Source organism: Schistocerca cancellata, chromosome 3 (genome assembly GCF_023864275.1).
Source record: "Schistocerca cancellata isolate TAMUIC-IGC-003103 chromosome 3, iqSchCanc2.1, whole genome shotgun sequence".
Taxonomy (NCBI): Eukaryota; Metazoa; Arthropoda; class Insecta; order Orthoptera; family Acrididae; genus Schistocerca; species Schistocerca cancellata.
In genome coordinates, this window is record NC_064628.1 from 507,335,196 (window position 1) to 507,359,323 (window position 24,128).

General features: G+C 38.8%; 1 protein-coding gene across 1 annotated transcript in view; it reads right to left on the reverse strand.

Annotated features, from left to right (window-relative positions):
• Positions 1–2,095: 2,095 nt before the first annotated feature.
• LOC126175287 (39S ribosomal protein L21, mitochondrial) overlaps positions 2,096–24,128 on the reverse strand; it is a 33,956-nt gene continuing 11,923 nt past the window's right edge. The window contains exons 3-5 of the mRNA XM_049921951.1: positions 7,181–7,344; positions 3,142–3,298; positions 2,096–2,263 (exon numbers count right to left, since the gene is read on the reverse strand). Of these exons, the coding sequence (XP_049777908.1) occupies positions 2,196–2,263; positions 3,142–3,298; positions 7,181–7,344 (389 nt within the window). The 3' untranslated portion in view covers positions 2,096–2,195. The remainder of the gene's footprint in view (positions 2,264–3,141; positions 3,299–7,180; positions 7,345–24,128) is intronic.

The following is a 24,128-nucleotide window of genomic DNA, read 5'->3' on the forward strand; positions in this document are numbered from 1 at the left end:
TTTGTACATCTGCGCGATCACATCCTTGTTTAAGTAGTAATTAATACACCTTGAACTGGAATAGAGACTTCACTGTTTCAGGAAAGACAACGTTTTTTGAACTACTGTAAGCTGCTCTGGTAATGAACAATCCATGAGACTTTTTAAAAAATTTCCCCCACCACTTACACGGGTTAAATTTTTCAACAAGAATTTGCATTATGTCACTTACCTCAGTACAATCAAAAACTGTATTTCACTATCACAGTTGAGACTCTAGAGTAGTAAGAATGACAGCATTTAATCATCAGCAGATAAATTTCTGTAGAAAACTTGACAGTGAACAGTGCTGTTAATGTCTGGGATATGCTTATCAAATGGAAACCTCACTTCACAAAAAGACACCATTGTTAAGAAAGACACATATATACATAAATTGTAAATTAAATTAGTACTAAAAACTTGGAGGTATTCCCACCTACATATAACTCCAACTAAGTAAATTGTGAAAAATATAGAGCGATGCATTAAGAATTTCACATACTACTGTATATTTTCATACTTGTATCACCAGGTGCTGACTTTCTGGGAATAGCTTCACACTTCTTCACAGCTAACATCAGCACCCACCGTCCTTCAGTGCCTCATGGTCTACTTTTTTCAAACTTAGTATTTTTCCTATAACCAATTATTTTGCATTGTTAATTGACCATATTTACGAGTGTCAACTATGTCCCTTCTAATTGTAACTTTGTTTGTCACAGTAATAATTTATATCCAAAAAGAAAGATGATGAGACTTACCAAACAAAAGCGCTGGCAGGTCGATAGACACACAAACAAACACAAACATACACACAAAATTCTAGCTTTCGCAACCAACGGTTGCCTCGTCAGGAAAGAGGGAAGGAGAAGGAAAGACAAAAGGATATGGGTTTTAGGGAGAGGGTAAGGAGTCATTCCAATCCCGGGAGCGGAAAGACTTACCTTAGGGGGAAAAAAGGACAGGTATACACTTGCACACACACACATATCCATCCACACATACACAGACACAAGCAGTAAGTCTTTCCGCTCCCGGGATTGGAATGACTCCTTACCCTCTCCCTAAAACCCATATCCTTTTGTCTTTCCTTCTCCTTCCCTCTTTCCCGACGAGGCAACCGTTGGTTGCGAAAGCTAGAATTTTGTGTGTATGTTTGTGTTTGTTTGTGTGTCTATCGACCTGCCAGCACTTTTGTTTGGTAAGTCTCATCATCTTTCTTTTTGGATATATTTTTCCCACGTGGAATGTTTCCCTCTATTATATTCATATCATTAATTTGAACCCAACAGTAATAATTTAGATTTATATAAAAAACAAAGATGCTGCGACTTACCAAACGATAAAGTGCTGGTACACAGACACAATAAAAACACACAAACACACACACAAATTTCATGCTTTCGCAACCCAAGGTTGCTTCATCAGGAAAGAGGGAAGGAAAGAGAAAGACAAAAGGATGGGAGTTTTAAGGGAGAGGGTAAGGAGTCATTCCAATCCCGGGAGCGGAAAGACTTACCTTAGGGGGAAAAAAGGACAGGTATATATATCTTTTTCCCATGTGGAATGTTTCCCTCTATTATATTCATATTAATAATTTAGATTGTTTGACAAAAGCTGCAAAAAAGTCCCCTGTAGCAGGAAAAATTTATTTATTATATACAGGATGTCAGACTGACATGAATCTACCTTTTTAAATTCTAAGCTGCAGTATTATTCAGGGTAATAATTCACTTGTGCTACATTGAATATTTTCATTCATTTAAAATACATGCATTTAATTATAATGTCTTGCAATCTGTGTTCCTTTTGCTGTAATATAGCTGATAAATACTGTTGCAATATATAGTTTCATACTATTTTCTTTCCTGCTTTTCACATTCCGCCAATGACTGTACCATCTTACAGGGAATGGGTACAGAAATTATTTCGAAACTGTGTTACATATAAGCAATGATAACTTGTTCCGTTCTTGAACACAGCTCCTTTTAATATGAGTCCAAATGTCTTTTTGCATTGTCTAGCTGTATAATGAATATAAGACACATAACAAAATGGCATGTATAAATTAAAGTACTATGAAACAAATATGTTTTATTAATAAAATGCACAAAAATCTGACAGAAATCACTGTAGTTTACAAATTTCTATTACTACACATTTATTTCCAGTTGTCAATGATGCAACTTTTCCTCAAGTGTGATGCAGTTGATGCGCAACATTGTGAAAGGGCTGCGATAGACTGAAAAAGAAAATCTTTATCAGAATACTGTATGAAAAAGGCAAAAATTAACACTGAGCTTGATGAAGGAGTTGTTCTTCCACTCTGGAATTCAACATTTTTCTAACAGAACACTGTAAACTTATCTCAATAACAACTAGCCCAGAAAATTCTTCATACATCAGTAATCGATTTTATTAATATAACATGCAACTCACCACAAAAAGACTGGCATGAACCAGGGAATGTGAGTGCTAATAAGAGGTAGAAATAACAAAAAGGAGAAGAGTAAGAAAAATAGGGGACAAAGATAAAATTAGGTCAAAAGAGGTCTCATGAGTATATACATTAAAACCAAGGAGAAAAGTTTACCTTAAAAGCCGTTATCCCATATGTATTAGCCACACAAATGATCTGCAAAGCATGTTTCACAGTCAAACAAATTGTATACCATCACTTTCATTGGTTGCATATTATATTAGTAATTACCTAATTTCTAAACTTAAAGCACTTTATAAATTAGAAACTACTTAGAAACCACTAGTAAGAGCCATTATTTTTCCCCACAGTTCTCTTCCGAATCACTGAATCACATTTATTTTACACATTTATTAACGTTGCTCCTATGGATGAAGTTACAATACAAGAGTATTCTGACCCAGGATGTACTGACTGCACTGCAGGTTTTACCAAGATTAGTAAATTGAAGGGGAAAAAATGAACCTACTCTCTAGCAATAAAACATTAACAATGTGTCTTCCTATTCTTAAATATGGTGTGACAGAAAAACTTTTTACAATGATTGGTAAAATTTTAATCTTTCTAGCTGAGGATTTTTCTCTTGATACAAAAAAGAATGAACTTCACTTCTAAAACACAATATGGTGATCAGTACTCACAATTTATTCTCATGTACTGTTTTCTTCTTCTTTTTCTGAAATGTGTCTTTGTATGTGACAATGTTTTTTCAATAACAGTTGCCTCAACATTAACCAGATTAGGTGATAGAAGTGGCCGACCAATGAGTGTAAAATCAGCACCTCCCACCAGCATAACCTTGAAAGGAAAAAAGAAAATTTACAAAACTAGCAGTTGGTTGAACTTTTAAAAAATTGATTATTTGAACAGTTACAAAAATCTGAGAAAGTAAATGCCACAAAACATACTGAAATCTAACTTTTCCCAACAGCATAGACAATGAAGACCAGAAAAGGTCAATTAGGGGAAAAAATCATGTAGTCACAAATTTTTGCACAGTGTGCACAGTGCTAGGAGAGTGTGTCTTGAACAACACACTAAAAATCCTGACTGGTGGGGTGTGAGCACTGGAATGGTGGTGGGTTGAAATGTCACTTCTTTTATGTTTTTCTCAAATAACTCTAAAACCTCAGTTTCAAACGAAAATGTTTTCCAGTACAAAATTAAACTAAATTAAATTTTCTACAAAAAAAAGGGGCCCTACCTTTTTCACTCTAGGACTAATCGTTTCCACATTCAGGGGATGGAAAAACTGCAGATTCTTAAAAATACTGTTCTAATGGTAGGAAATCAATGTTTTTCATTAACTGGAGTGGGTTAAAAACAAATATTAAATGTGTGTGTCTCATGTAAGTGCAGTAGATCCATATTTAGGAATAAACTGTGTTCCAGAGTGTAACAGGGTGGACAGGGGAGATGTGTGTCGTAGAGGCGCAAGGGAAAGTAGGTTGCTGGATTGTGTACATGCACTTTCCCTCCTTCCCAGGTCTGTAAACTGAAGATTGAGCAGGTGATTCCCCAGTCTATCAACTCCATTACATCACAAGAAGCAACTACAGTGAGTTTCACAAAATTGTACACGCCCTGCACAGCACGCCTTATGAATCATTGGTGACATAGAGGGCAGACGTGCTTGGGGAGCATTTATTTTGCACAAAATGTATTCACACTACACTGGATGCAGATATATGGGTTACTAATAACACTAAGACAGGTAATGCATATGGACAGAATCTATGATTCATATTTGATCATCCTCATAACTTTACTATTAACTCCTTATTTCTGGAGTTTGTTTTCTGGCCTTGCGGAAATGTACTAATATAGCTTTTGTTTTCCGCTCAAACTGTACCATCTATGGTAGCATTCCAAGTCTGAGTGGTCATTATAGTCTTTTGTTAATATTTCAATTTGTCACACCATGGACTTCCAATTTAAAGTGCCTGCCTAGTTGGTGCAGATACGACATTAGTCAATATCTGGTTAGACTATTGGCAAGTAATGCTGCCAGACATATTGATGGAAGACATGGAAACATTGAAACCTGTCATGTCTACGTCCAGCGAGGTTGCTGTCAGCATGGAAAAAAGCAGTTCCTCCGGCCGACCGATCACATGACATCAGCGAACTGGGAAATTTACAACCAAAGCCCATAAGCTCACCTTCATTCTTTGTGAGTCAGCCAACATAGTGTTCCAATCTTAACTGATATTTCCCTAGATAACGATGCTATAATTATGGTCTCTGCTGGATAACAAATCAGACTGCTCTTACTGTTGTGCAAGTTGACTTAGCCTGTTTGTGAGAGTACCAGAGTGAAGTGGTGTACTTATTCAGCCAATGTCTATCAATATTGTCACACCTGTGTTACTATCCAGCAACTTGGCTGTATTCAAATTAGCCTGTATGCACAGGTAATTAATTGTGCAAATTATTTTCATTTTCTTGTGGTTCAGGACAATTATTTTATTTTATGTGGACTTACTAATTTTTGTTTCATGCTGCACTGTAGTAATGGAAGCGTAATAAATATCCATTACCACGTAAGAGAGTTAGTTTTTTTTTTTTTTTTTTGACATTCAAAGAGCTACCCAGAGCACAAGGTTCACTTAGCAGGCACCATTGTGTCAGGTGGCCTGGATCTCGCACTTCACATAGGACAGCTGCTTCATCCAAGAGGTGATCCAACTTCCACATGTTGATCTTCCAGCATGGCACACCCACACTTACCCTGTTCAAAGTTCACAACAAAGGGTAGGAGAGCTCACTCCCACAGGCCAGCTCTTCTCTTGTGTTCTCTGTGTGTATGACGCATGCCTGTCATAGATTTCACATGTATAATTTTTGCTGTTGACAAACATTGTGGCTATGCCATAGCATTTATATGGATCATTTTATCGATGACTCGGCATTATGGCTATGCTATAGCATTTATATGGATCATTTTACTGTTGACTTAGCCTTATGACTTTGTTTCTCTTTTCAAACACCATGTAACACGTTATTGCTTCTTTTGTGGCAGACCCGTTTATATCTGTCAAAATGTAGGTAAAAATTTGAATAAACTTTTGACTGGCAATTGGTTGGCTGTAGGATTCCCACTGTATCCATAATTCTACAGTTGCTGACTGCTGCCATATTCAAGATTTTAAAATTCTTGTATTTTCTTTTTTAATTGCTAGGCAAATGAGTGGACATGGGAAAATTTGTTCCTTACAGTTTACACAGAAAGGTGGTTGTTTTCAAGTACGACATACGTGATCTCCACATTTTGGGTCTGCCATGTAGCAGGATGAAGTATCCAAAACATAATCATCAAAAACACCCCATGTGAGACAGGACGTAAGGTTTCGCATCGCACATGTACATCATAACATTAACTTTTTCCGGGAGGACATTTTCTTCAAGAGCTAGGATGAAAGCACCTGTACCTATTTGGTTATCTTTTTGCCCCTTTTAGTACCTCTCAGATAAAATGCACAGCACGTAGCTCCTCATCTATCTGGAGTATAAGGTTTCTGAAAAATAACTCTCTGTAACATAATCAAAGTTTTATGTGGAATAATAGTCAATGCTGTATCGTCCAGTCTTTCACATGTAAGCAGCACTAGAGACTGCACAACAGAGGGGGCTTTAATCAACAACGACCCATTTCATATTTTTTTCCAATGCATCTACTGCTACAAATGTATGCTGTATTTGTTCTACAAAAAATAACAGCTTTGTGAAGTTGTTTTGCTCTCAGTTTTCTGGCTTGTTCCTCTTCCCACAGGCTAGGGAAAGCAGATGGGTTGTAGCTATCCACACATCTATTTGTTGATCAGTATGGCCAATGAGTTTAGTTTGATACATTTCATGTGCAACCTACTCTGATCAAATGCTCTCTCCATCAATGCCACCCAGCCACAGAAAAGGTCATTTGGCAAAGCAGCTGTTGCCCAGAGTCCTGATGCTGCAACGAGACAGGTATCGGCTCCTTGTCATGTGTAGGAAGCTAGCGGATGAGGCATCAGAAGTGTGATCCCTGCTTTATTAGAGGCTCCATTGAGAGGATACATAATAACCCCACCACACTGGATTGGCTACTGCATTGGCTTTTAAGTGCATATGTATCTACAAAGTCATTGTGCACAGAGAATCTTCAATACTGGAGGCAGTAGGTGCTCTTTGAGGTGTTCTGTAATTGGACTACACTGTAGAAAAAATTTAGAAAAAGTAGGTCAAACACAAAACATCACCAAAAATTACTTCAGCCTAAAGGTGATGTAAGGTAAATGCTTAAAGATAGGAAGTAGAACCCAGATACATAGCTGGGTCAACATCGAAGATTGCCACCACTGGGCAGAGAGTAAGAAAATGAAAGATAGTTGGAGATGGGAGATTGCAGGACAAGAAAGAAAGTAGGTGCTGGACCACACACTCACCATGTACGTACTAACAAAAGAATTGTGACCCCGAGGGATGTACACCATTTATATTATTGCAAATTTTATAGTGACATTGTCAAAGATCAAAACAGAAGCCTTGGAGTAATATTAACAAACACTTCACACAATGAATAGAACAACATTTTAATACAAATCAATTACTCCACAATAAAATTCTACATTTAGTCACAAAATTTTGTTGGTCTGAATGTAGAAGGAAACTTTATACATGTATGATTAATGTGATACTTACCTTTTCTAAACGTATTCTGTCGCCTACGGCTGGTGGCCAATATCCTTCAACCAGAATTATATCTTCATCTGTTACTTTAAACTGCTTCCCACATAAATGAACAACAGCAAACAGACGGCCATGTTTTGATGTTTCAATCTGCTCATTTACCCTCGAGATTACATCTGTCATACATAACATAAAAACTAAATAAAAGTGTTTTCAGATAATGTCAGTGGGGTGGGGGGGGGGGGGGTGGGGGGGGCAGTTATGAGATTTTGATAAATTATAAACAAAATAACTATTTGATGTGACTTTGAAACATATTTATTCGTCTGAAACTCTATTCAAGAAAGATAAATTTCTACGGCCACTGGATTAAAGTCGTAGGAATTGCTTCACTGGCTATAAACTGATATTACTTTCTGTACTACCTCCAACAAATAAAATGGAATGTTTCAGAATTTAAGGAATTTCTGAAGGATTACCTACTTTTACACTGCTGGCCTGTTATATGGAAGTTTTATATGCATTCAGCAGAAGAAAATAATATCTAAATACAACTTTAAAATATTTTTATTCCAAAACACCTTTTAGTTATGTAGGTGAAAGCACAGGCACTGAAGTTGGTAACAGATATCATAACGACCATAACAGTACAGTTACACATTTTTGGACTAATTCAGAGTACTATACAAGAGTGGAATACAATGACACATAGAAAATTAATTCTAGCTGCTCTGATCCAACAATTAATTTAGTAAGTAGCGCCAGGCCCTAAATTTTCATACTGGGCTCAGAGCTGAGTCACATTAATGTAAGTACATTATTTTGCTTTTGATTCCACATTTCATAATTTTATGGAAAACAATGCAGGAAAAACCCTGTTAGGATACATGTAAACACACAGAATAATCAGTTTTCCTATGCAATGTGAGACACAACTCTCAACCTCATTATCAAACCAGTGTTCAATCAGCTGCCACAAGTCCCAGTGCTCTTACCATCATCTGAAGTGATTATTCTGTTAACATTTCTGCAGCTCTGATGAATTTTCCTGTTGCTGTGAGTGTGACACTAACTCACAAGATAAGAATTATCAGGATAGCAGGGCATTTGACAGTGTGCACTTTCACACACAATGGTAATTACTTCAGGTAATTCATTTTTCTGAATTATTAGTTACCTTAGTAACTAGTTGGCTGTTTATCCTCCAGTGCTTTTATTGGATAGTAATGCTGTTATCTTGCTATCCACTATTTTCTTTACTAAACAATAGATATTAGAAAAAGTAATACACCCATAAAGGGCCACAGCTAGAAAAATAAAAATAAAATAAAATACAATACAATAAGAAAATAATCCAGCAATCAAGCCTCATCTCCTCCAGGGCTGCACAGAGAGTAAGCTTGGCTGATCTACTTCTAACAAAGACAACCCCAAGAAAATAGCATACACAGCTGAAACATCTCTTTCCAGATCAGTCAGTGTACATTATGGAAAAGTTAAAAGAGAATGATTACCATATAAAAAAATAAAAAAAAAAACAGAAACTTAAATATGTAGTTCTGAGAACAAGATCTCCTGCAGCTCTGCCGAGTCTCAAATTACAGTATTGTTGAATAAATTGAGCTAGTTTTGGACTTATATCAGGGCAGGCTAAGTTGTGCTCCCAGACTACAAGTTTGGTTAGTATAGTTAACCTACATCACTCTACACCGGAGTCAGTACAGCTCCTTCTATTAACCAAGCCACAATTAAGTTACTGCTATACTGCTGTAAATATAATTCTCTTGTTGACAAATTCAAATTTAAATAGATCTATTTGGTATAAACAACTGTGATACTGACATAATTATACAAATGGTTTACAAAAAATAACTATCTTCTTACCCTTCATATAACTTAACTTAGTTGAACAAATTATGTAGACTATCAAATAAAGTATTTGCAATAACTCAAATGTGTTACAGAAAGTTACTTTTAACTGAGGCCCTACTACCTTTTCAAAATGCTTTGCCAACATGTAAAGAATTCTTTTTTCTTTACTGAATCTAGTCCCAGGATTTTCCTGTTTCTGGTGCCATATGAGTGTACAGCTGATCTAATTTTCATAGATGTGGGAATTCTATTTAACATACATACGTATTTTGGGTATGTATACTCTGGGAACTAAGTATTTTGTGCTCAATACAGTACTACTTAAACAAGTGCAAAATACAATCTAATGGCTTTCTTTTGCTATAGCTAAACTTCTTTCAGTCCAACACTTCCCCCAAAAAAGTAATTCATAGTGTAAGTGTGCATATAAAGCGCCTTAATATGCCACAAGCATAAGCTATTTACCCTCACAATTCTTCTGTTTTCTTAGGTGATACCATGCTCTTCCTACCTTACTGCTGTACTTTTCAGTGTGGGCATCCCAGCATTATTTACTACCCAGGTAAATGTGTAACAATGTCACAGAGTCCTTGAGTCCATTTGGGCTACTATCAACATTTGTAAAGGAAGAGACGATGTGGTCAGTTTTATTGTTTTTTAAGTCAATCTGTTTTTGTGGAATCATCAAGCTAGCTCTTCCATCATCAAATTGATCATCTGTTCAAAAACTTGCACATTATTGTGTGATGTGCTGAAAGTTGCGTTATCAACGTATATCATAGCTTTATAAGGCAATAAATTGGACAGATTGTTTACATACAGTAAACAAGAGAGATCCATACACGGAGCCTTGTTCAGCTCCATAGATTTTACTTATGATATTGTTATGAGTCTGTAATTTTGAGGTTGATTTCTGTCTCTTTTTTGTATACACCAAGACAATTTATGCTTTCAGAAACAACCTGTTTATAAGATGAAAATGTCTAACACATGTACCACCTATTTTTTACGATACAATTAGAGAAACCATAGCAATAAGTATGTCCTTAAACATAACAGAATGTGCGTTCATTTCATTTTTGACTCATTTGCATGATTATTTTTAGATATTGGATCAATGAAAGTTAGTACAGAACCATAGTGTTGAAAGTTTAATCAAGTTACATAAATTATCTTTGTTTGGATCTTAGGTATAATGCTATTCACTGCGGTAATTTGAAAGTTGTTTCAATCATATTCTCTATTCTTCTGCTGTGTTTGAGATTTGAATGGTTTCCATAATCTGCAGTGTCAGCAACAAATGCTCTAATAGTGCAGTGCTCTTTTTGTGTAAACTGTCACCTGCATGGAAAGTGAGCCAAAACACTATGATCACACTCATGTTCCTCAAATGTAAGCACCTAATTATCACCACAGAGACCAGACACATTGAATATGTGACAGAAGAATGAGCTCTTCTTTGAAAGCGAATTCATGCAAGATAGAGAGACTTTACAGAAACTGATGAGCAATTTTTAGACATTTTCTATAAACTTAGTGACAGCACGCAGAAAGACAATTGAGATGAGATCAACAGCACCACTCATGGGAGCTTGCAGAACAAATACAATCATCGCACCAAGCCACGACAGAAAAAGTACGAAAGATGCAGAAAGCATATCGACAAGTCATCTCTCGACATGTAATGCAGAGTGGTCAACCTGAGTGAATGACCAATGACCTCAAACTGTCTGTCCTTCAAAAAGGAGGGGATTTAACTATCATCTCCAGTACTTTATCCTCGGAGAATGTCACTGCTAACATCGAAGAGGCCATCCGGACCTCTTCCTTGTGAAAAACTTTAGGAAATATGGATTGAAACCAACAGGATACTGCACTGAGCAGCACCACCATCTTGCAGGCTGAAAGAAAGAAGAATAGTTACAAGATATAAAGAGCCATACATCAGCCAACGAGAGCATATTGGTACTGCCTGCTGACATGAGATGTAATGAAGATCAAAGATTATGATCAGAGGACCTATAAGACCCAATGGAGTACTGAAAGTTAAGTGTAGACTTGATACAGCAGATGCCACATAAAAAAAGTTGGTTAATCAAGGCATCTTCTCACCAGGCGTTCTAAAATGGTGGAAAGAGGTCATTTTGACTGCACATAAAATACTTTCATATTTGACTTAAACAAGTACTTTTTTTAATGTTTGTTAACCCATACTTTATTTCTAGTAATAACAGTTATTTACAATTATAAATAACAATTACTAATTTATTTGAACAACAACATATCAAACAAATTTATTGTTGCTACTGCTGACAAGTTTCTTAACTATAGATATTAATAAATTAACTGCTCATACAACCATCTAGACACATGTAGATTATTTGGCCCATTTTACTCTCACATGTGTTTTACAAACAGCTCTGTTTTACTTTTCACACAAGTCATTTGAAGCTGCTAGACGCACTTAGCACAGGTGATTTTTGTTTTACATGCACATTTTTTGCACGTGGCTTTGTAGCACTTTACACAGTTTTTGCTGGTCTTGTTGCCTTTGCAGAGGCCGATTTGGCACTTACTCCGTTTTCTAGGTGATTTAAGTCCCATATCCTTTTCCTTTGCCTGATGTTCTTGCTCTTTCGTTCCCTTGAGTTCATTTGCCAGTTGAAGAATGAACTTCTTCCTTTCCATTCCTGTTTGTTACTATGTTATAGTTGAGCCAAGCATTTATTGCTGCCATGTCGAGTATATTGTAGAAGACATGCATTGGCCATCTCCTAATCTCCTACACGCAACCTTCATAGTATATTTACGGGTCATCTGATCAACGACTTCCACCCCGTACTCTGTTGCATTGTAGAATGTTACGGTTTCAGGTTTTTTTCTTTCTTTCCTTGTTTATTGCTATTTCAGTGTGCACCGTACTCAAAAGAATGGCATCTATATTCTTCTTTCCTTGGTATACAGTTCAGGTACAGTCTGTGTTGCCGCTATTGTGCAATATTGTGGTGGAGTGTATTTCAGCATTCGGCTTCCTTACTTCATTGGGGATTTTATGGCGGATCATGTCCACTGTACCAGCTAATGAAGTTTTCTTTTCTTTGAGTTTTTTAGCTAGTTGAGGAGATGTAAAGAAGTTGTCTGTGGTCACATTTCTTCCTTGATTTACAAATGGCTCTACGAGATGCAGAACAACGTTCTCTCCACGTGGTTGTTTCTCTCTATAGGGGCTGTTTGGGGAACGAGGCCAGACAGCAAGATCATCAGTCCCATCAGATTAGGGAAGGACAGGGAAGGAAGTCGGCCATGCCCTTTCGAAGGAACCATCCTGGCATTTGCCTGGAAAAATTTAGGGAAATAATGGAAAACCTAAATCAGGAAGGCCGGATGCGGGATTGAAGTGTCGTCCTCCCGAATGCAAGTCCAGTGTGCTAACCACTGCGCCACCTCGCTCGGTTCTCTCTATGCATGTCCTCTTTGTCAAGGTATGGGAAAGCATTACATATACACTTTGTCATCACATCAACAACCAACCAGAATTTCAGGCGTTATTTGTCTGGTTTGTTGGACATGAATTGAGTAAACCTTCATCTTGCTTTGCTTGTTAACAGTTGCTCGTCAATGGTTATATTTTCTCCAGGGTGGTAAGCGCAAATACTGTTTTCATTGAACTTTCCCCAAATTTCAGATACAAGAGCGAATTTGTTGGCTGACAGGTGTTCAGCCTGGGTTGATTTTTCATCAAAACGGTGAAATCTGAGAAGCTCCTGAATCTGTCCCTTGGCACAATGTCCTTCATAAAAGCAGAACCCCAAGAATGAGACCAGAGATCATCCACAGACATACCTTTTGTGCACAATATTCCCCGAACATACATGATGGCTACCAGTTTCTCCAGTTCCTCAAGTGACACAGTCCAGTCATTGTTTTTTAGTACTCATTGAGTATCTGATTGTGTATATTTATTATTGAGACGCAGCATTGCTTCATCAAAAATAAGACAGAAGGCACTGACGACAGAGCTGTCTACTCGTTGGCAAGCATAAGCAGTGGGACCTCCTCTCTCCTTCAGAACATTCACAGCTGACCGCCTTCCAGAACATAAATAATTTACGATCTCCCACATGGTTCCATCCCTTGCAATCATCTTTGTAGATGCTTCCAACTGTACCTGCTATGGTGAAAGAGGTAATGATTGACGTACATCAGCATCTGAATCCTCTTCCATTAATTGCCCCTTTTCACAGTGTCTTCATCTTCAATTGTGTCAGGTACATAATCGTCATCTTTATCAGTGAAGTTAATTTCCGATTCAACTTCAGAATTCTCTAAAAGATGTAACACTTCATCAGAAAGCCCACACTGACGATACATGTTCGAAAATGTGTTTCACAGACAAAGACTGCCTGAGTGACACAACATAACCAGTGGCGGACTGGAATGTACATGCGCCAAGTTGCAACAATGAGGAGCAACTGCTCTGCGTTACTGCTCACTGTTGCCACTGTATTGTTGGATAATTTACTTATATTCTAGGTATTCTGAATGAAACAGCGAAGAAAACTAAAATATTTTGTAAATACTAAAACATCCCCCTCATGAACCATGGACCTTGCCGTTGGTGGCGAGACTTGCATGCCTCAGCGATACAGATAGCCATACCATAGGTGCAAGCACAACAGAGGGGTATCTGTTGAGAGGCCAGACAAATGTGTGCTTCCTGAAGATGGGCAGCAACCTTTTCAATAGTTGCAGGGACAACAGTTTGGATGATTGACTGATCTGGCCTTGTAACATTAACCAAAATAGCCTTGCTGTGCTGGTACTGCTAATGGCTGAAAGCAAGGGGAAACTACAGCCATAATTTTTCCTGAGGGCATGCAGTTTTACTGTATGGTTAAATGATCATGGCGTCCTCTTGGGTAAAATATTCCGGAAGTAAAATAGTTCCCCATTCAAATCTCTGGGTGGGGACTACTCAGGAGGACATCATTTTCAGGAAAAACAAATCTGGCATTCTACAGATCGGAGTGTGGAATGTCAGATCCCTTAATTTGGTAGGTAGGTTAGACAATTTAAAAAGGAAAATGGATAGGTTAAAGTTAGATATAGTGGGAATTAGTAAAGTTCAGTGGCAGGTGAAACAAGACTTTTGGTCAGGTGAATACAGGGTTACAAACACAAAATCAAATAGGGGTAATGCAGGAGTAGGTTTAATAACGAATAAAAAATAGGAGTGCGGGTAAGCTGCTACAAACACCATAGTGAACGCATCGTTGCAGCCAAGATAGACATGAATCCCACGCCTACCACAGTAGTACAAGTTTATATGCCAACTAGTTGGGCAGATGACAAAGAGATTGAATAAATGTATGATGAGATAAAAGAAATCATTCAGATAGTTAAGGGGGATGAAAATTTAATAGTCATGGGTGACTGGAATTCGATAACAGGAAAAGGAAGAGAAGGAAAAGTAGTAGGTGAATAAGGAATTGGGGTAAGGAATGAAAGAGGAAGCCGCCTGGTAGAATTTTGCACAGAGAATAACTTAATCATAGCTAACACTTGGTTTAGGACTCATGAAAGAAGGTTGTATACGTGGAAGAGGCCTGGAGACATTGGAAGGTTTCATATAGATTATATAATGATTAGACAGAGATTTAGGAAACAGTTTTAAATTGTAAGACAGTTCCAAGGGCAGATGTGGACTGACAGGAATCTATTGGTTACAAACTGTAGATTAAAACTGACAAAACCGCAAAAAGGTGGGAATTTAAGGAGATGGGACCTGGACAAACTGAAAGAAGAAGAGGTTGTAGAGAGATTCAGAGAGAGCATTAGGAAACGATCGACAAGAATGGGGGAAAGAAATACAGTAGAAGAAGAATGGGTAGCTTTGAGATATGAAATAGTGAAAGCAGAGAATCAAGTAGATAAAAAGACAAGGGCTAGTAAAAATCCTTGGATAACAGAGGAGATATTGAATTCAATTGGTAAAAGGAGAAAATATAAAAATGCAGTAAATGAAGCAGACAAAAAGAAATATTTGTTTATCAAAGTGCCACTCAATGAAATGCTGCAGTGTATCAGTTCCATTTTCCCACAGGATATCAACAAGCCCTTTCATGCATGTCTTATAACAAGCTACTTTATGTGGAATCACAATTTCTAAGAAAAGCTGGAAGGCATCACCATGGACAGTCCACTGATCCCCCTGGTTGTCAATGTCTTTATGAAGATTTTAAAAGACAGGCACTGGACTTGGCACACTATAAACCTAAAATGTGGTACAGGTACAGCAGTGACACGTTCAGGTGGATCCATGCTGAGGAACAGTTAGGTGACTTCCTAAGACATCTGAACAGTCTCCATGCCAACATAAAATTTACTGTGGAAGCAGAAAAGGACCAACAGCTACTCTTACTAGATGTGCCAGTTACAAGGAATGGTGGGAATCCGGGACACAGAAAGTACTGAAAACTGACCGATACTTGCAAGGCGAATATATGAGCTGCAGTAGCTCAGACATGAGATGCAACACCTGGAATGCCATCTGACGGGCAATGTATACTCCACCAGTTGTGTAGGAAATGTCACAAAACCTGGCACTTGGAGAAGTGACATGTTGGGAGAAGAAATGTCAGGTACAGCTTTTCTGCCATACATCCCCAAAATGATGGACAGAAGTGGCCATATACTGTGCAAACCAAACGAGAAAATCAAAGACACTCTCAGATGAGCAACAGGCAAAAGAGACCCACTCACAATGTCGCGAATATACAGCATACTATGTACATGGGGAAAAGTCTATGCTGGAATGACTGGAGAATCCAGCAATGCTAGTATCAATGTACACAAAAGATGTTGCAGATTGGGGCCAGTAGATAAGTCAAACTTAGTGAAGCATGTATTGTGAGAGACTGACCACGATATGAAGCTTCTTTCTACGGGAAAGAGCTGTCACACTTGTTCAGGGAAGCCACAAAAGTTCACAAACAAGAAAATAGCTTCAACAAGAATGAAGAAAACCTCAAGCTAAACAGATCCTGGATTCTTGGACTGCAGCAAATGCCACTGCAACCAGCAATGGAGGGTGAACTTTTCAACAATACCAGCCATTCATGCTGGCAAACCTTCAGGAAAATTGTTAAACAAATGTCAGCCGAACAACCCGAGACAGAAGCCAATAAAAAATAGGTCATTATGACCAATGCCCAATGTTAATTTGAATGTTGTCTGGTGGTGCTGCAGGAACACACATGGCAAGGAAAGCATATGAGCGGGTCAGAGATGAATGAGGAATCATCCTAGTGACAATATTGGTTGCACATGGGGAACTCCGCTGATATAAGCGAATTTGACAAAGGCCAGATGGTTACATATTACCCGGCACCTAGGAACAAGCATTTTGTAAGCTGCGAAACTGGTCTGCTGTATGCATGCTACCAATGTAAACGTCTGTGGCAAGTTGTTGAAGGGCAGTGAAACCACAAGCAGGCAACGAGGTGTCAGACGTCCATGCCTCATCGCAGAATGGAGAGGTCAAAGACTTACTCCCTGTGTAAAATAGGTTATGCGGGCAAACCACTGCTTGAAACATACACTATGCAGTGGGCGAAGGATGATGGAAGCAGTATTATGCTATGAGGGACACCTACCTGGGCTTCATGAGACTTCTGGTATTAATCTCAAGCATGAAGACAGGCTCATACCATGGTCACAAAATTCGCCTGATCTGACTCGGTGGTACATATCTGGAGTGCTATTGGCCACCAGCTCTGCACCTACAAACCACTAATCCCACACACATACCTCCAGAAACCTACCAAGGACTTGTCGAATCCATGCTATGCAGAATAGCAGCTGTATTGAGTTCCAAAGGAGGAACAACACAGTCAGTAAGCAATTATCATACTGTTTTGGTTTATCAATGTCTATGAATGGAATGTCGTCCGCCCCCAATAACTGAGTGGTCAGCGTGACAGAATGTCAATCCTTAGGGCCTGGGTTCAATTCTCGACTGGGTCAGAGATTTTCTCCGCTCAGGGACTGGGTGTTGTCCTAATCATCATCCTTTCATCCCCATCGACGCGCAGGTCGCTGAAGTGGCGTCAACTCGAAAGACCTACGCCAGGCGAAAGGCCCTAGCCACACGACAATATATTATAATGCTATGTCCAATCTGACGTGTCAAAACCTGAGCTGAAATTTTTTGTGAAACAAATGCACTGCCAAATTTTAGCTGCTAAGACACAGTGCACATATTTTATAAAATCTGTTGAAGTTACTCATTTCTGTTGCATGAAGAACCACTTATGACAGGACAGCAGTTTGTACAATCCTTCCAGCCTACACGTGACCGGCCATGAGAAGAGAGGATAGCGCCGCTTAGTGCTAATATCTGGAGTAACACAAGCAAATTTGATGAATCTAAACCATACAAAAAATGCCACGTATCATTAATGTTTTGAGTAAGAGGCAGTTCGAATCGACAACTAAATTATTGCATACATAATTCTTACAAAGGTGACCAGAAGAGGAAAATAAATCGAGGAAATATTTGATGTTATATTACAGATGACTTCCATCAATCTCGACTTTATGTTACTGAAATGAGTATTTCTTACACACACATCATTTTATAGTAATTCTGCAGCACAGTTCTTATGATGATTTTTGAATAATGTACATTTTATAATAATAAACTTTATTGAGCACAAGTTGTGCATATTAAGATAACGCACATTGTTTAACACAGAGGTCTATGATTGATTTCAGACGGTTTCTACACATTAGTACGTGGTATCGGTCACAATGTTTTCCACAGAGCTCACATATGCATATAGAGTGTGGGTCGTGGTATGTCTTCACCCTGCAGATTATGTGATGGCAGCCATGGAATTTATGAAGTGTCTCAGCTCCTGGTTTGTGCCAGTCCAGGTTCTGTTCATCATGACCTCTGAAGAGTAGAACTCTGGCCATATCTCCTTCTTTTCTTCTCCCTCTCTAGCCACAGTTTCTTCCAGTTGTCTGTGTAGGGTAAGTTAAATTTCCATCTCAGGTCCTCTACTAGAAAGGTTTCTCTCGCGAGTTCATACACTAACTAGTCTTGACTTGGTGTACTTGGAAATTCCGAGGGCTCCCTTTGGGAATCTGGCTTTCACTTTTTCCATTCATAGTAGGTCTCCATAGCTTAGCTTTCCCAATGTTATCTCTATTCCATATGTTAGAATGGGAATGATTGTGCCTTTGAAGAGGGCAATGGCTGTATCCAGGGATAGTTTGCCTAGTGACTTGATGTCAGAGATGGCTTTGGTTGCGGCTCCTGCTCATTGTATTGTGTTCTGTATGAGGGTGCTGTTGTCTGAACCGTTACGCCCAGATATTTGAAGCTGTTCGTAGTTTGTAGAGGTTCTTGTTTGAGGTATATTTTGTACTTCATGGATAGGCATCCTCCTTTCCTGAAGGCCATATGTACAGTCTTTTCTGTGTTTATCTGCAGTCCATTGTGTTCAGCCCATGTTCCACAAGCATTTACTCCTTCCTGTAGTTCATTTGCATCATGTGATCCCACCACCATGTCGTCTGCATGTATATAAAGATCTTGAGGAACGGAACTAAAATTCTTATTGCTAGGACCACGTTGTGTGTGGCTACATTGAAAAGAAGGGGACTGAGGGCGTCTCCTTGTAACACCCCATTTGTCTGTGTAATTTCTTGTGAGGTTGTTACATTGTCTGACATTATGATGGTGTTTTTGCTCAGGACGTTGTGTGTTCACTTAGTTCATAGTTTTGTTCCACCATCTGTTCTAGTTTGGCGCATGTTATGGTGCTGTTGAGATTGTCAAATGCCTTTGTGAAATCGACAAGAACTGTGTGGAATTTTCCTTTCAGGAGTCTTATTTTCTCCTCTATGTTATCTATGAGGTTTTTGACTGTGTGTGGGATGCTTTGGCCTTTCCTGAATCCAAATTTTTCCTCTGGGATCCTGTTATTGATTTCTTCTGTTAGTCTTATATTCATTAGGCTTGTCAGTATTTCGAGGATGTTGTTCTCTAGTGCAATTCCCTGGTGCAAGTTTGGGTCATGTGGTTCTCCTTTCTCCTTGTACAGCATTCTGACAATCTAGGTTCTTCATCGCTTCGGGATTCATCCTGTGTGCAGACTAAGTTCATCACGTCTGTGATTGCTGGAATTAAAACCTCTGGGGCCGCCTTGATGTGTTCATTGAATATCCCATCCGGCTCTGCTGCCTTCTTATTCTCCCGTGTTGATATAGTGTTTGTAATTTCCTCTGCCGTGAATCTTCTGATGTCTTTGTATTGTCTTGTTGTTTCGTGAGCTTCGTTGACTCTTGGTTGATTTAGGATGTTGGTGAAGTGGTCTTCCCAGACTGGCATACCTATTTTCCCCATTTTCTGTGACTGTTGTGGCTTTAGAGCTATGTAGGGATTTTCTTTTGCTTCTTCCACCATTCTTCTAGCCTCGAGTTCTGTGAAACTGTCTCGTTTTTTGATTAGGAGGTTCTTGTATTCTTTACTGAGTCTGCTATATGTGATCAGGTCGTCCTGTTTTTGTGTGCGTTTGGCCACGTGGAGAGCTAATAAGACTCTCTTCTCTTTGTGTAGCACTGTTGATTGAACCATATCTTTGCATTTCTCTCACTGGTTGTGGTGGTTGCGGCTTTATTTGTGTCTCCTAGCGCTGTTACTGCAGCATCTAGGTCCTTTTCCTGTATTTTGTTTTCAAAGACGGTAAGCTTGTCTCCATTTTCGAATATTTAATTCTTGACTATCTTTCTGGAGGTTCTTCTCGTGTGCTTTGTTTTCTGTTGTGTACATTTAGGTTCTTTCATTTTGAAGATAGTTGTCACTGGACAGTGTTTCTTTATAGGTGTCTCTGCAGTGGAATACATCACCTTGTGGTCCATTATTTCGAGATTGTTGCCTTTGTAAAGGATTATGTCTATGGTGCTGCTACCATTGTGTGTGAAGTATGTGCTGTTTTCTCTCTTGTTAACCAGTGTGAATCCCTCTTCAGCTATCATCTGAAGTAGTTCCCTACTTCTGTAATCTTGCTCATCTAGTCTGCAGTTTAGGTCTCCTGCTATAATAACCCTTTTTCTCGGGGCTGTCTTTTCTAGACCAGTCATCACAATTGCTATGATGTCCTAAATTGGGGTCAGGGGTACATTTTAGTAGCAATGAAACAATTCCTTGTTTATTCCCTATAGTCATCACAATAAAGAGAAGTATCACCTGAATGATGAAAACAAACATTTTTCATACGCCAAGGACATCTAACAAAAGCAAAATTAATGCTCTCAGGCATGTTACAGTAATTACTAGTTTTATTTAGACAAAATTGCAGTGGAGCGAGACATGGTCCTGGCTGTTGCTCCACTCATCGTACTGCATACTGAGCATACTTAAAATAATTTGTAAAATGTGGCAATGTAGAATGATAATGCACAAATGACTGAAATTTAAGATTTCTGTTCTCCAGATTAACTTCAAATGACACGGAGCTACTGGAAATTAAACTGTCCAAAAATTTTCTTGAAAATACTTTCCACAGTCGAAAAACTTCTTTATTGTGTGTTGCATTGGTTGTTCTGGCTGAAATCTGAATTGTATCAATAGTGTTTTCATCATCCTCCAGAGAAACAGAGGCATCGTTATGTCCAGGCCAAGAGTCCAGTTAAGCAATGAATTCATTTCTCCAACTAGTTATAAACTGTTTTGAAATGTGAAAAATTCTTCTTTTGTATTTTCTCAGATTTTGATAGGTTGATTATAAGATTTTTTCCCACTAAACAGTCCTTTTTTATTTTTGGTGCTAATATACCCTAAGACCCCTGAAGATAGATCTACAGCTGCGGAAACAGTAATCCATTCATACTTATCACTGTCATTGTTGTATATGAATGTGCCACTGCATTAATCAACTGCACAAAAGATTCTGTCTTTTTTCACCTCGAAATGATAAAGTGCAGTTTGCTCATGGTTCTTTCAAGAAATCTGACTGATTAGCATTAGAAACACCCAATGTGGGGATAACAGCAAGCTTCTTCTTCACATCAACTACAAATTAATGGCATCCCTCTACACTTTTACTTGAAGTAAAATTTGTTGTTTTGTGACTTCCTATACTGTATGATTTTTTGACTCTGCTTAACCATGTCAAAGTAGACTTGAAATCAGCAATGTGCATCTCAATTGTCAATTTGGAGGGTCCAGTCTCATAGATCTTCATCAGTAATAGTGCTGTGCCTCTCACGAGCAGCTCTACATGGTTCATATCTCAAGAAAACTCCTGTAAGAAACTGTTGTTCATATTATTTATTCTAGTTGTTTATTAACGGAAGGTAACGGGACTTTATGGCCACCCTGTCCAGTAAATCTTTAGGACAGCTTTTCTTCCACAGTTTTACGAGGGCAGTTCAATAAGTAATGCAACACATTTTTTTCTGAAACGGGTTGTTTTATTCAGCATTGAAATACACCAGGTTATTCCCCAATCTTTTAGCTACACAACACTATTTTTCAACGTAATCTCCATTCAATGTTACGGCCTTACGCCACCTTGAAATGAGGGCCTGTATGCCTGCACGGTACCATTCCACTGGTCGATGTCGGAGCCAACGTCGTACTGCATCAATAACTTCTTCATCATCCGCGTAGTGCCTCCCACGGATTGCGTCCTTCATTGGGCCAAACATATGGAAATCCGACGGTGCGAGATCGGGGCTGTAGGGTGCATGAGGAAGAACAGTCCACTGAAGTTTTGTGAGCTCCTCTCGGGTGCGAAGACTTGTGTGAGGTCTTGCGTTGTCATGAAGAAGGAGAAGTTCGTTCAGATATTTGTGCCTACGAACAGGAAGTCGTTTCTTCAATTTCTGAAGAGTAGCACAATACACTTCAGAGTTGATCGTTTGACCATGGGGAAGGATATCGAACAGAATAACCCCTTCAGCGTCCCAGAAGACTGTAACCATGACTTTACCGGCTGAGGGTATGGCTTTAAACTTTTTCTTGGTAGGGGAGTGGGTATGGCGCCACTCCATTGATTGCCGTTTTGTTTCAGGTTCGAAGTGATGAACCCATGTTTCATCGCCTGTAACAATCTTTGACAAGAAATTGTCACCCTCAGCCACATGACGAGCAAGCAATTCCGCACAGATGGTTCTCCTTTGCTCTTTATGGTGTTCGGTTAGACAACGAGGGACCCAGCGGGAACAAACCTTTGAATATCCCAACTGGTGAACAATTGTGACAGCACTACCAACAGAGATGTCAAGTTGAGCACTGAGTTGTTTGATGGTGATCCGTCGATCATCTTGAACGAGTGTGGTAGCACGCTCCGCCATTGCAGGAGTCACAGCTGTGCACGGCCGGCCCGCACACGGGAGATCAGGCAGTCTTGCTTGACCTTGCGGCGATGATGACACACGCTTTGCCCAACGACTCACCGTGCTTTTGTCCACTGCCAGATCACCGTAGACATTCTGCAAGCGCCTATGAATATCTGAGATGCCCTGGTTTTCCGCCAAAAGAAACTCGATCACTGCCCGTTGTTTGCAACGCACATACGTTACAGACGCCACTTTAACAGCTCCGTACAGCGCTGCCACCTGTTGGAAGTCAATGAAACTATACGAGACGAAGCGGGAATGTTTGAAAATATTCCACAAGAAATTTCCGGTTTTTTCAACCAAAATTGGCCAAGAAAAAAAATGTGTTGCATTACTTATTGAACTGCCCTCGTATGAGTTCAAGTTTTGTGGGTATTTGTTACTTTGTTTAAGTCTTTGATCCATTTATGCAATCAGGTCAGATTTTTCGAAGCAAAATCAGGTTTACACACTGCTTAACATAAGCATTAAACACTGTGATTATTAATCCAGTTTTATCTCCATTGTTGGCACTTACACTATCATAAAGCAACTGGTAATAATTACGGATATCAAATGAGTTGTAAATTTCAGTGAACAGTAACTGTGGACAATTTGTTTTAGAGAAACTATCAATGAAAACTGAAATCCAGTTTGCAAATTATATTCACATCTAATTGTGTTATCTGTTTACTGATGTGCCATCAATCAAGGATATGAGAATGCCATGTCCACTACAGTTGCGGTAGGGGTGTACAATTCTCCAGCCACCGGATGAGTTCCAAACTCGGCAATTAATACTTGTTCCATAGATCATGAATACAACATTTCGTAATGATGTGGAACGTGTCAGACTAGATTTAAAATTTGCTTTCCTACCTATCAGATATTTTATGTTATTGGGTCAATGATAAATGATTTTTGTTGCTGTATATTGAACGCCTTTCTAAGAGGTAGCTTTAATAAGGGTAACAAAAGTTATTTTTCCCTCTAATAGTGTAGGTGTGGATCTTGCTGTTCTTCTCAAATTGTGATAGATTATTTATGACAAATTTCATTAGCGAATACAAAATATTGTGACCACACAGTTAAATGTATGGCTCCTTGAAGACATACCAACGTAACATCCCTGGATGAACACCTATTCTTACTGCTCGCTTTGCACACTCAACACTTTGTAAGTGGCTAGTTACCCCAGAAAATTCTCTCTTACGACATTTCTGAGTGGAAATATGCAAAGTATGTCAAGAGGCTGATATGTTTGTTTCCCAGATTAGAAATTATACGATGAGCTAAAGCAGATGAACATAATTGTTTGAGACGCTCAGTAATATTCTTTTCCAGTCCAAGTTTTTATCACATGTACACAAAAAATTTGGAACATTCTACCCTACTTCTGCCTCCTGCTCATGTGTTACATCAATTACTGATGTGACTATTTGTTGTGCAGAATTGGTTGTATTTTTTTTTAAATTTTAGTGAAGGTCCATTTACAGAAAGCCACTTAATAATTCTTTGGAAAATATCACTTACTAACTCTTCTGTTGCTTTCCTTCTAATGGGATTTGTTATGACACTAGTATTGTGCGTGAGAAGTACCAGTTTTTCTCGCTGAATGTTAAGTGGAATGTCAGTCATATATACAAGGAACAGGACTGGGCCAAAAATTGACTCCCTTTATGATTTTACCCCAGTC